Genomic DNA, 12,460 nt, shown 5'->3' with positions numbered 1-12,460 from the left:
TACTGGCCACATTCCCTACACTGTACCTGTGCCTCATTTGTTTTCCAACTGGAAGTCCATACCTCTTGCTCTCCCTCACCTATTTCTCTCCTCCCCCCACCACTATAAATAAAGTTTTATCAGAACACAGCTACACGTTTCCGTGTTGTCTCTGGCTGCTCTCACAACACAGTAGCAGAGCTGAGTAGTTGCAACACAGATCATAGGGCTTGCAAAGCCTAAAATATTTTCTGTCTGGCCTTTAACAGAAAAAGTTCGCCAACCCCCATCCAAGAGTATCCATGCAGCTACCCTTCTCAGATGCTCCCGTTCACATGACTTCTTCCTCCACATGACACCTGGGCCCAAAAACATCCTACCCCACCCCACCCCCATAGCCCTGAACCCGACAGTAACAAAGGCCAGGATGGAGAGGGACAGCACTGCCCTGTACGAGCCCGGGCCACACCATGTCTCCTCTGCTGACCTGTACTCACCAGCACTGTAGAACACCACCATGCCTGTAACCATGAGCACCGGGTGCCAGTTGAACATGAGCATGGTGCCATCCCAGGCAAAGCCACCTTGCCAGTACCGTATCCAATAGATGGTGGAGAGGATGCACATCGAGCCCAGGGAGCACAGCGCCATGACGGACAGATAAAACCATCCCACAGCCATTCTGATCAAGTACTCCTAGAGAAAGCGGAAATCACACGTCCCTGTTGCACCCCACACGCAGGCTAAAGGAGGTAACACTGACCTTGCTCTTGGCCGGAAGGCTGGTTCCCCTGCTATCAGCCTGGGCACTGTCCCATGAAGCCTTGATGGCTGGGTGAACCCAATCTCTGGTTATGAACAATGAGTGAGGCCCCGCCCCAGCACCTGGCAGCATACAGTGCAGCCAGCTTGGGCCTAGGGCTGGCCCTGGAGAGAGGCCTCCTCTGCTGCGGCTGGATGCCAAGGCTCTAGATCCAGAGCCCTAGGATGCGTCTCCCCTCACAGGACCAGAAGATAAAGAATTATAACCCCACTCCCCATGAAAAGAAAGGACAGAAATCAAAACCCAGGCTAGATCACACAAATGCCCAGGGCTTCAGTTCTAACGTAAGGAGGCAAAAATCACAATCTTCACACTACTATTAAGCCACTTGGGAGAAAGTGCTATAGGATCCCACTTCTGCAGCAAAGTTCTTCCCCAGACTGTGACCTCTATGGGCTAATCCTCCATTGGGAGGTAAGGTGGGGTCTTCAGAGTCCCCATTCGCCACACCTTTAATTGAGCAAAAGCCCCCAGCTGTCTCCAGACCTGAAACTTCTGCTTTCTCTTCTCTGGGGAAAGTCCAGAGGAGAAAAGAGGAAGCAAGAACTCATGATCTAGAAAGCAAGAGTTTATCTTGAGGTTTCCACATGTACCTGATAAACTCAGAAACCAACCCTGGTTTCAGGCATGGTGAATGCCTAGCCCCCTAAGCAGCTGCTCTTAAAAATTATTTATTTATTTATTTTTGGCTGTTTTGGGTCTTCGTTTCTGTGCAAGGGCTTCCTCCAGTTACGTCAAGCGGGGGCCACTCTTCATCACGGTGCGCAGGCCTCTCACTATCGCGGCCTCTCCAGACGCGCAGGCTCAGTAGTTGTGGCTCACGGGCCCAGTTGCTCCGCGGCATGTGGGATCTTCCCAGACGAGGGCTCAAACCCGTGTCCCCCACACTGGCAGGCAGATTCTCAACCACTGCGCCACCAGGGAAACCCAGCAGATGCTCTTAAAAGCCAGGCAGGGTTTCCCTGGTGGCACAGTGGTTGAGAGTCCGCCTGCCGATGCAGGGGACACGGGTTCGTGCCCTGGTCTGGGAAGATCCCACATGCCGCGGAGCAACTGGGCCCGTGAGCCATGGCCACTGAGCCTGAGCGTCCGGAGCCTGTGTTCCGCAACGGGAGAGGCCACAGCAGTGAGAGGCCTGCGTACAGCAAAAAAAAAAAAAAAAAAAAAAAAAAAAAAAAAAGCCAGGCAAGTGGGTGTGAGTTGGCAGGCAGTCTGCAAAGCCACAGGACGCTCCTGCTTTCAGCATGGGCACAGCTCTCAAGGCAGGCACACTGCCCCGTGGACTCAGGTCAAGAAGCTGACACAGTGGCTTCCTACAGTTGAGGTCCCTCAATCTAAACCAGCTAACAGAGAAGAGGTTCCTAAAATCAAGAACTCCCAAGGAGATAAAACACTTGACCCTCACCTTTATACCTAGTGGCAGGCTGACAGAGTGGTGGCCTGGACTCCAATTCTTATGCTCTGAGGCTCCTTGAGCAACTCACTTAACATTTGTAGGACTCAGTCTTCTCATCTGAAAGAAAGCCATGGCAATAGGATATAACTTACTGAAAGGCAGCTATGAGCACACACCACACCAGAACTTTACACACATGATCCCATCTACTCATCTTGACAACCCCGTGTGGAGTTATCCCCATTTTATTGATGAGGAAACTAAGGCTCAGACATTAAATAGGACCCAGGAAGTGGGCAGGGAGTTTCAAACCCTTGTCTATTCGGTTTCAAAGCCCATGTTTTTAATTTGACCACAGGTTGTCAGAGGGTCAAGAAAATGTATGTAAGGACATTGTGAGAGTACAGTACTATAATTTTCTTAGTATTGTTACAGCATTTCGTCCTAACAACTAACAAAAACCTCAAGCTCATGGCCCCCATGGCTGCCCAGGCCTCTCAGTGGCCCCAATTCCATGTCGTGCCAGCTCTCTCCATGCCAGGTGTCCACCTAACCACAAACAGATGCTAAGCTCTCACAAAGAGATCCAAGATGGCAGTAATCTCTGAGAAAGTAAGATCTGAGGTCTGGGGGAAAAAATAAGCTTCCAGGAGGTTGGAGGGAGAAAACCATGCCACCTGATTTCTGGAAGCTTTCTACCCTAGCTACTGAGCTCAGAGATATGCTACCCAGCCTCAAGAGTTATCCCCTTAGTTCCTTTAAGGGCAGCAGAAGTTTCAGGTCACCAGAGGTTCATTCATCCCCCCAATGAAGTGTCAGCACAAAGGAGCTCTCGGTCAGCAGGCTCCATCCACTGAATAATACCTACTTCCCCCCCCTCCTTTGTAAGAGGAAAAAAGAAAATATAATCCAAAAGGGACCACATCTACCCCACTAGAAGAGGTCGTGGATTACTGCTCTGGGACAGACTTGGAAAAGACAATGGGGACACTTCCCTGACAGATGGCTGGAATGTTTTACCAACAGTACACAGATGAGCCCTCCCTCTGCTCGAAATAGAGAGCAAAAGGAGAGAAAAAGGAAGAATGCAGTGAAAATTGCAATCCAAATGCTAAGAATATCCTCTCATTTATTCCAAGAAAACAGGATGTGCTAAGATTTCAGGATGTGCCCACCAGTCCTATTCTGCCCTCACTTGTGGAGACGCATTCTAAGACAAAAGTCAGCAAACTCCTGTAAAGGGCCAGAATGGTAAATATTTTAGATTTTGCAGGCCATACGGTTTGTCACAACTATGTCATCAACTCTGCTAATGTACTGCAAGAGCAATCATAAATAATACCTTCACAAATAAACATGAGCTATGTTCAAAAAAACTTTATTTATGGACAATGAAATTTCAGTTTTTATATCATTTCCACATGTCACAAAATATCTTTTTTTTTTTCAATCATTGAAAAATGTAAAAACCATTTAGGCCAGCCAGATTTGGCCTGTGGGTCATGTTTGTTGACCCTGATCTAAGGAGTCTACTCTCCAACCTAATATACTTCTCAATCCCTTAGCAAAAAGGATTCTCCCAGGCTGCACTAAAACAGATCAGGCCCTGGTGTAGGAAATGGGTATATCCTACTTGGCCCTAGCCTTAGGAAAAGGCTCTATTCCAAACCCTTTTACAATTATTTAGAAGTGCAAATAGATGAAGGAACAGGAAGTCTGTTTGTTGCTGCCACTTCTCAGATGAATGGTGCGGGCTTTAGGAATCCTGAGAACCAGATTTAGGGCTCAAGTCCTGAACTGTCATCTTACGGATCAAAAATATTCGGGCCCAAAGAAGGAAAGTGACTTGGCCACGGTGAGTGGCCGAGCTGGTACAAGGCTCCAGGTTCACTCCCCCTGTGCTCCAAGGACTCCTCACTTCCAAACGCAGCTTCCGTAGTCAGAGACTCAGGAGTGAGGGGCCCTAAATTCCACTCAGAAGGTAGATAAGCAAGGCCCTCCTTAGCACCAAAGTGATTACAGCCCCGCCCTTCGTACTGCCTCTGGTCGGCCTCAGGTGTCCAGAGAAGGGTTCCAGGAACCCGGGGACCGATCCCTGACTCCTCCGCCGGGACCAAGATCCCTTGGTCCCAGCTAACCTTGGGTGCAAATTAAGGCGAGGGGCTCCACCTGCTGACTGCGACTTCCGAAGAGCTTCTGTGCTTTCCAAAGAGCTTCCTTCCACCACCTGTGGAAGTAAGGGCACAGAGAACGATGTCCATTTCGTAAAAGAGAAAACTGAGGCCGAGTGAGGGGTCGCGACAGCGCGAAGCGAGGCAGTAGCAGGGCCAGCACTCGAACCCAGGTCCCTGAACTCCCAGCCCGGGCTCTTTCTCACCCCCGGACCACAGTGGAACGCAGGGGTACTGGGGTCTCCGAGACCCCCCTCTTGCCACCCGGCGCCGGACTCGCCGCTCCCGAGGCTCCTGGGAGATAAAGTGAGAGACTCTCAGGAACAACCGCTATCACCAGTCACAGCCGCTCTACAGCCAACTGGCGGGGCCGCTCTGTCACCTTATAGGCTTGTAGCACTTCCGGTCGCGCGCGCTCCCGCGCGCGGCCGCCTGGGAAATGAAGTCCAGAGCCGCGGGGTCGCTGGCGGATCAAGGTACTGACACTAACTCCAGTTCCTCCGCGGGCGTTTCTTCCCCAAGCCCGGGCTTCCAGGGACCAGGAACGCCGTCACGGATCGGTCCTGTCCCTCACCCCCACCCCCTCGATTCCGTGGAAGCGGAAATGTTCGGGCCGACGCGAAGCCTCTGGCCAGGGGCTGGCCCTCGGCAAGGCCGCACGCGGGGTGGGCGGGAGGCCTTGGCCCGCAGCTGGGAGCCCTGGAACAGGACGCAGCGACGCTGAGAGAGGGATGGGCCCAGGAATGCGGGGGCCCAAACATGGCGGCCGAGCGGGCCAAAGAGCTGGGAGAAAAAGCCGAGGACAAGCGGGTAGCACGGCGCAGACGGAATCGCGTCACCCACCTACTTCCGGAATTTAAAACCGGTTTCCGGAAGCTAGTACGGTGTCCCCGTGACAACCGACGTTGGGCTTTCTAGGTGAGAACGCTGAGGAGGAGTGGGCAAAGTGGCCAGAAGTCGGAATTTTGTCAATTGCTTTGGTTTTGGTTTTTTGCTAAGGCAGCCCTATTTTAAAGTGGATTAGGAAGGGTGAGGAAAATTACTCAGGGGACAGAGAGAACGCGGCAGATATCGGTGGACAAACTGCGAAGACCCATTACCTTGGGAATCACCGCTGCCCTAACCCGACGTGATGGTCATCCTTCCCGTAGAGATGGCGGTGGGCGGCTCTATATAACGGATCCTCACAGCAGCCTTCTGTGGTGGCCTGTGAAGTCGTAGTTAAGAGCACGGGCTTTGTTTTCACACCTAGTTGTGAATCCTGGCTCTGCTCACCTGCAACATGGAGGAACGACTTGAACTCTGACCCAGTGTCCTTGCCTGTAGAATGAGGATAATTCTTGCCCACCTTGCAGAGTAGTTGCGAGGACTAAAGGAAGTTGTCTTGGTTGACAAATTTATCATGGTGTCGGTATGTAGCCGGTAGCTATCGATATTATTTGATGAATAAGGGGACTCGGTTCAGAGAAAAGCACCTTCGTGCATCCACTAAAGTGGGACTTCTCCATCAGGTGAGGTGGACGAGGTTCCGCAGCTTCTCAAAGCCTCTGTGTAAAGTGGGGTAATAAGCGTAAGAACTGCTGCTTCTCAAGATGGGTGTGGGATTAAATAAGGAAATGAATATGAAGAGTTTGTAACATTTTACCGATATTAATTTAATCATTCTGTAACACTTCGAAGCATTTTGAAATTTGTTTATAGATTTGATCCAGCTGGAGGGGGGTCACAGGACACCCCCAAAGCAGCTTCTGGGTCTTGGAATAAATGGAAATAAAAGCCCAGCTCCCCTTACCTGGTGCCACTGTGTTGCTACCATAATCGTAAACGTTAGGAGAGCACTATTTCCTCTCAGCTTGTTCTGCCTACACCACTTCCCGCTTCTCCTATGCCAGCGTTTGTTTTTCCCACCTAGTTACATATAAACCTGTCAGTTATGTAAGAGGCAGCTTTGTGCAGTAGTTAAGAGCACAGACTCTGGACCAAGACTGCCTAGATCTGAATGCTAGCTCTGCCACTTATTAGCAATGTGAACCTGGACAAATTATTTTACCTCCCTGGCCCTCAATTGTCCCCTCTGTAAAATGGGGAGAGTAATAGTGTGTCTTCTACCTCAAGGGTTATTGAGTAATGTTAGCGCTTAGAATTGTAAGCAATATTGTAAGTGATATACAAAGGTTTTGCTGCTGCAGTTAGTAATAGAATTAGTATTGTTACATGACCAGACAGTCACTGTGTGTAGTATCCCTAGATTCCTTTGGACTCAAAAGTGTTTAGAAAGAGCTCTACATTTAGAGGGTTCCAGTCATGGAAAAAGGTTTGAGGGTGAGGGTCCCTGGAAGGAGTGACTAGTTGGGGTTTTTCTGTTGTTGTTGGTTTTGTTCATTGATGTATCCCAAGCACCTAGAATGGTGCCTAGCATATAATAAGTCCTCGGTAAATATGTATTAATGAATTTCTACCTTTTTTTTTTTTTTTTTTTTTGCATCAATAGGCCCTTGTCTGAGCAAGGGAGACAGCTCTGGTTCTGAGGAACTATAGCTTCTCCCTCAGTGCCTGGGAGAGTACTAGGACTGCTTTCTGGGAACTGTGGAATGTGCCCTTGGGGGCCCAAGATAGCAGAAGGAAGATGCTCCAGACCAGTAACTATAGCCTGGTGCTCTCCCTGCAGTTCCTGCTGCTGTCCTATGACCTCTTTGTCAATTCTTTCTCGGAGCTACTCCGAATGGCTCCTGTCATACAGCTGGTGCTCTTCATGTAAGTTCAGTGGGTGGGACAGCTCAACCCAAGCAGTCTGAAGTCCCCAACAATCATAATTTAGCATTTTAAAGTTATTAATAGAGAAATATCAGGGAGAATAAAATTACACTTTGTCCTCAGTACTCCATGGTGCATAGACATGTCATGGTCCATAGACACGGGCCTGTTTTGATATACTTCTTCTAACAAGGGTTTGGGACACAGGGAGCAGTGCACATTGAAAATGAGGGCCAGATTGCTGACACTGTCATTTTCTCCATCTTCGAGTAGAAATACTGTCTTACACTGCCATGAAAGAGGGTTACAGAATGTCAAGTAAAAAGGGTAATCGGGGACTTCCCTGGCGGTCCACTGGTTAGGACTCGGGGTCTTCACTGCTGTACTCGGCACTTTCACTGCCATGGCCCCAGGTAAGGATAATCATATTAATAACATATGCATCCCATAGGATGGAAGCTATTGGCACTTTCCCTTCACAGAGATTTTTAGTCTCCATGAGGCAAGTTCTAAACAGAAAACCACAGTCTTAGACACTGTCTTCCTTCACTCAGCAAGTATTCATCAGCCTGCCAGTGTTCTGGTTGCAGTGGTGAACCTGACAAGTTCTTCCTTTGATGGAGTTTCCATTCTAGTGGAGAGAGACAACAAATACATTTTAAAAAGATAATTTCAAGGGCTTCCCTGGTGGCGCAGTGGTTGAGAGTCCGCCTGCTGATGCAGGGGACACGGGTCATGAGCCATGACCGCTGAGCCTGCGCGTCCGGAGCCTGTGCTCCGCAACGGGAGAAGCCACAACAGTGAGAGGCCCGCGTACCACAAAAAAAAAAAAAAAAAAAAAAAAGATAATTTCAAATAGTAATAAATGTTATACAAGGGGTATAAAGTACCTGGGGTGGGGAGAGAAAGGCTATTTTAGGTAGTGGGGTGAAAGAAAAGTCTTTTTGAAGAGGGGACATTTGCACTGAGACATGAATGGCACTAAGGCAGCCAGGTGTGCACAGATGAGGGAAAGTGCATTGCTGTCTTGCTAGAGGAAAACGTCTGACAGGACCAGGTTATGTGACAGACAGGGCTGGCATTTTCTGGATACAGGGAGGAAACTAGCTGCTTCTCACAGGTGCCTGGGAGCTTTGTTGAGTTGGGAGTGTCAGCAGGGAAGCCGTGTCCGTAGACTGCCACTCAACTGATGGGGCCAGCGGGTAGTTTTAGCTTCGTGTCATTTGGGGTCCAAAACCCAAACTACCTCTGGGGGGGTTTCAGAGGACTATATATGACAAGGAAGGACAGACTCCATGGTGTGCCTTAGGACTCAGGGCTGGCTCTTGGGTCATCCCAGGCCTCCATTTGGCTGTGCTTTTGTTTTCTGTGTCTGCAGCATCCAGGATATTGCAGTCCTCTTCAACGTCATCATCATTTTCCTCATGTTCTTCAACACCTTCGTCTTCCAGGCTGGCCTCGTCAACCTCCTCGTCCATAAGTTCAAAGGGACCATCATCCTCACAGCTGCGTACTTCACCCTCAGCGTCTCCCTGCATGTCTGGGTCATGGTAAGAGTGAGGCTCTGAGTCCTTAGAGGGCTAGGAATGTTCTTCTGTGGGAACCCAGAATCTCTGGATGTTTATATCTCACAGAGTCCTTGATAAGAAACAGGTGAAGTGAATGTGATCCAGCCTGAAGCTAGACACATGAGGATTTCATAAGGCACTTTTATCTAACCTTATATGTTGAAGAACAGCCTTATCCAAGAGTCCAGGGACACTTCTGGAACATTCAATTCACTTTTGCCCCAAAAGGCCTGCCAGGGCTAAAACAGGAAGTTGAATCTGTTTCATCGTTAGCTGTTTGGGCAGTTGAGTGTAGGTACAGCATGTTCTTAGGCATCAGTGTCGCATGGGAAATAGGCAGGAGTGCCGCTGGCCCTTTAGTGCTGCATGCCCTCTGATGCATCCCCATCACTTACACTAGGAGAACCGACCCCCAGGGTGCCTCCCTTTGGTTCTAACATAGGCCTCAGAGCAGATCTAGTTTTCATGGTTTCAGATTTGTTTTTTGTTGTTGTTGTTGTTTTGGCCACGCGGCATGGCTTGTGGGATCTTAGTTCCCTGAGCAGGGATTGAACCCCTGCCCCCTGCAGTGGAAGCACGGAGTCCTAACCACTGGACCGCCAGGGAATTCCCTCAGATTTCTTCTGCTTCACAAATTCTTCCATCCCTTTGGGTATCTCACGTGCTTCTCATGTACTCATTTTATGGAACATAGTAAAACCTCAGGGTTCTCTAGTCATTTCTTTACTAAAGGTACCTTCTCAGACCAAACGTCCCGTTAGGTTGCCCTTGTGATTCCACAGAGAGAACTAGAGCTCACAGGGAAGAAGCAGAGCAGTGCCGAAATCTCAAGGTGCCTCCCGGAGAGGATTGTCCCTGCTCTGGTTCCTGGAGCCAAAACAGTCCTGGCTTTGTACTGTGAAGCTGTTAATCTGATTAAACCCCGAGTGTACCAAGCCTTTATCTGACAGGAACTGAGCCTGAGATTTCCAAGGCAAGACAGTGACCATGCTGAACTCCTGAGATGATGTGTACCATTTCTCCTAGGCAAAGGCTACGGGATGAAAGGGAATAAATGGCTTAGTTCAAACTTCCTCCCTCAGAGTTACAAGAATTTTCCCTCTGTAGCAAAAAAAAGGGAACTTGAGGTTCCTTTGAAAAGCACTCCTCGGGCTTGTAGAAAGAAAGAACGGGGGTGCATTAGCCTGATATTAAACCAGGTGGCATCTCTGCAGCTAACCAAGTTGGAGATGTGAGGGCCTCATCTAGCCATTCACATTTCTCTGTACTCATATCTCCTTCAGAACTTACGCTGGAAAAACTCCAACCGCTTTGTCTGGACAGATGGACTTCAAACGTTATTTGTATTCCAGAGACTAGGTAAGGACCAGAGCATCATCAGGCCTCACTTTGGTCCCACCTGTGGCTCTGGCAGCCAGGGCCTTGATCCTGGCTTCCCAGCCCATCACAACCAGCGTGGGATAAGTGGGACAGCCACACCAAGAACAGGAGAGACCACTGCCCTCTGCCCTTTCTGGGAGTCACTGGGAAATCATGAAGCAGGGCCCCTCAGCCTCGTCCAGTTATGTTCTTACCCTGAAACAAATACTCAGGAGCATCCCTGAGGCTTCTTTTCTGTTTGTTATCCACAGCGGCGGTGTTATACTGTTACTTCTACAAACAGACAGCTGTGAGACTGGGTGATCCTCGCTTCTATCAGGACTCCTTATGGCTGCGCAAGGAGTTCATGCAAGTCCGAAGGTGACCACTTCTTGTCACACTGATGGATGCCTTTCCTTCCTGACAGAAGCCACATTTGGGGCTCTACAGAGGGGATGTTCAGCCCTGTGCACTAGGAAGCAGCTTGACATTTCTAGGACAGGCCCAGGCCAGTTGTGTTCAGCAGTTGAGAAGGAAGATCCTCCCTCTAGCAAATGAAAGTGTTCCCTAATACAGACTCCCGTACGTCATCCCTTCCCGACCTCCTGCCGCAGTTCTGCCCCCTTTCCTTTCCTGTTCTCTACCCGCCTTCCTCACAGAGGGCTCTGTGGCTTTATCCTGGGGAAGCTTTCCACTGAGCCCAGTACAGGAGGAACTCCCAGCCCCTGTTCCGTTTGCACTACACACTGATGACTGAAGGATGCAGAGAGTGACTTTTCTGGGCTCCTGACTGATAACACCTCGGACATTTAGATTTTATACCCAAGGTACGTTTTCTACATTTTATAAATAGGAAGTAAATTCTTTCCCATAAGTGATGGAGTCTCTGCCTCGCTAGATCTCTTCGTGGTTAAGAGATATGCCAAGTCCTAGCCTTAGCATCTACTCGGTCCAGTGGCAGAGCAAATACGGATATTTACTGAATCCCACTGTGAGGACAAGATGAAATTCAGGATGTAATTTGATGCCCCACCCCCATCCCTGGAGTTCCAGACTTCTGTGTTTTATTCAGTCTCTCCCCCTGTCAGAGCCCTAAATTGCCTTCAGAAGAGTAAAAATGTTCCCTAGACTCTTTTGGCAAAAGAAATTTAAAAGTTTGTGTGCCCACAGTATCAGTTTTCTACTGCCAGAATAATGTTGTGTAACAGACCCAGCACCAAACTTCAGTGGCATATAACAATAAACAGTTCTGTGGCTCTTGAGTCTTGGGGTTCAGCTGATCTGTCTGGGTTTGGGTAATTTTTGCTGGGCTTGCACATGTGTCTGTGGTCAGCTGTGGGTCAGCCAGGCAGGTGTGATGATCTTGAGATCCTTGATTCTTGGCTAACTTAGGCTGGCCTCAGCTGGAATGACTCTGCTTCACATGACTTATCCTCCAGCAGACTTGCCTGGGTCTGTTTATAGACAGTGGCAGGGGAGCAGGAGAACAAGCCCTAGGGTGCAATCCCGTTTCGAGCCTCTACTTGTATTGTGTCTCCAGACTCCCATAGGTCAAAGCAAGTCATGTGACTGAGCCCAGTGTCTGGGAAAGTGCTGCAAAGTTTCCTGGCAAAAGACATGGATACAAAAAAAAAAAAAACAGGACATGGATACAGAGAGGGCCATTAATTCAGTCAGTCTACCACCACCCCCCCCAGAAAGTTGCTCTGTGAAACTCATTATTTGGAGATACTCTAGCCCAGGAGTTGGCAAACTTTCTGTAAAAGGCCAAATAGTAAATATTTTAAATTTTGAGGGCTGTGTGGCCTCTGTTGCAATTACTCAACTCCGACATCTTGTAGCATGAAAGCAGCCAGAGGTGACACATAAATGAATGACCTATGTCACAAAATATTTTTCTTTTGGTTTTTTTTTCAACCATGTGAAAATGTAAATTTAATCTTAACTTGAGGACCATACAAAACAGGCTAGATTTGCCCCCAGGCCATGGTATGCTGACCCCTGGTTTAGAAGGCTAGAATGAAGTTCTGGGGAAAGAGAGACTAGTTAATCAGCCATGCTGTCCAGATTTATCAGATATTTTTTTAAAAAAGGTACAGCGTTCAAAGAAAATACCTAAGATCCCATATCCTATAATTGGAAGAAGCGATCTAAAAAGTCCTAACAAAGCTACTGTCTATACTTACTATACCTTCATCTGTACAAAAAAATGACAATAGCCCAATTTTTAAAATATTTTCATAAAAGCTCTTAATAGGAATATTATAATCCCCTTTGTTCATCACAATCCCTGAAAGGCAATTTTCTGTGTCCCAAAAGGAATCAGGGCTAGGCCGTTCTCTGTAGTCTGCAGCTAGTGAGTACAACCAAATGCCTGTTTCCTCACTCCCAGTATAAATGGCACTTTGTG

General features: G+C 48.6%; 2 protein-coding genes across 2 annotated transcripts in view; one reads left to right on the top strand and one right to left on the bottom strand.

Annotated features, from left to right (window-relative positions):
• Positions 1-2,293, bottom strand: part of LOC103087490 (cytochrome b ascorbate-dependent protein 3) — a 7,204-nt gene extending 4,911 nt beyond the window's left edge. The window contains 3 exon segments of the mRNA XM_082931242.1: positions 477-675; positions 2,208-2,260; positions 2,263-2,293. Of these exon segments, the coding sequence (XP_082787368.1) occupies positions 477-675; positions 2,208-2,260; positions 2,263-2,293 (283 nt within the window).
• Positions 2,294-6,873: 4,580 nt separating this feature from the next.
• Positions 6,874-10,924, top strand: TMEM138 (transmembrane protein 138). Its single transcript, XM_007462182.1, has 4 exons — positions 6,874-7,123; positions 8,502-8,673; positions 9,975-10,050; positions 10,323-10,924. The coding sequence occupies exons 1-4, from the start codon at positions 6,996-6,998 to the stop codon at positions 10,433-10,435; spliced, it is 489 nt and encodes a 162-aa protein (XP_007462244.1). The 5' UTR covers positions 6,874-6,995; the 3' UTR covers positions 10,436-10,924.
• The last annotated feature ends 1,536 nt before the right edge of the window (positions 10,925-12,460 follow it).

This window comes from Lipotes vexillifer, unplaced genomic scaffold (assembly GCF_000442215.2).
Source record: "Lipotes vexillifer unplaced genomic scaffold, Lipotes_vexillifer_v1.1 scaffold1129, whole genome shotgun sequence".
Lineage (NCBI taxonomy): Eukaryota > Metazoa > Chordata > Mammalia > Artiodactyla > Lipotidae > Lipotes > Lipotes vexillifer.
Note: the sequence above shows the minus strand (reverse complement) of the source record. Positions and strands in the feature narration are given on the sequence as shown.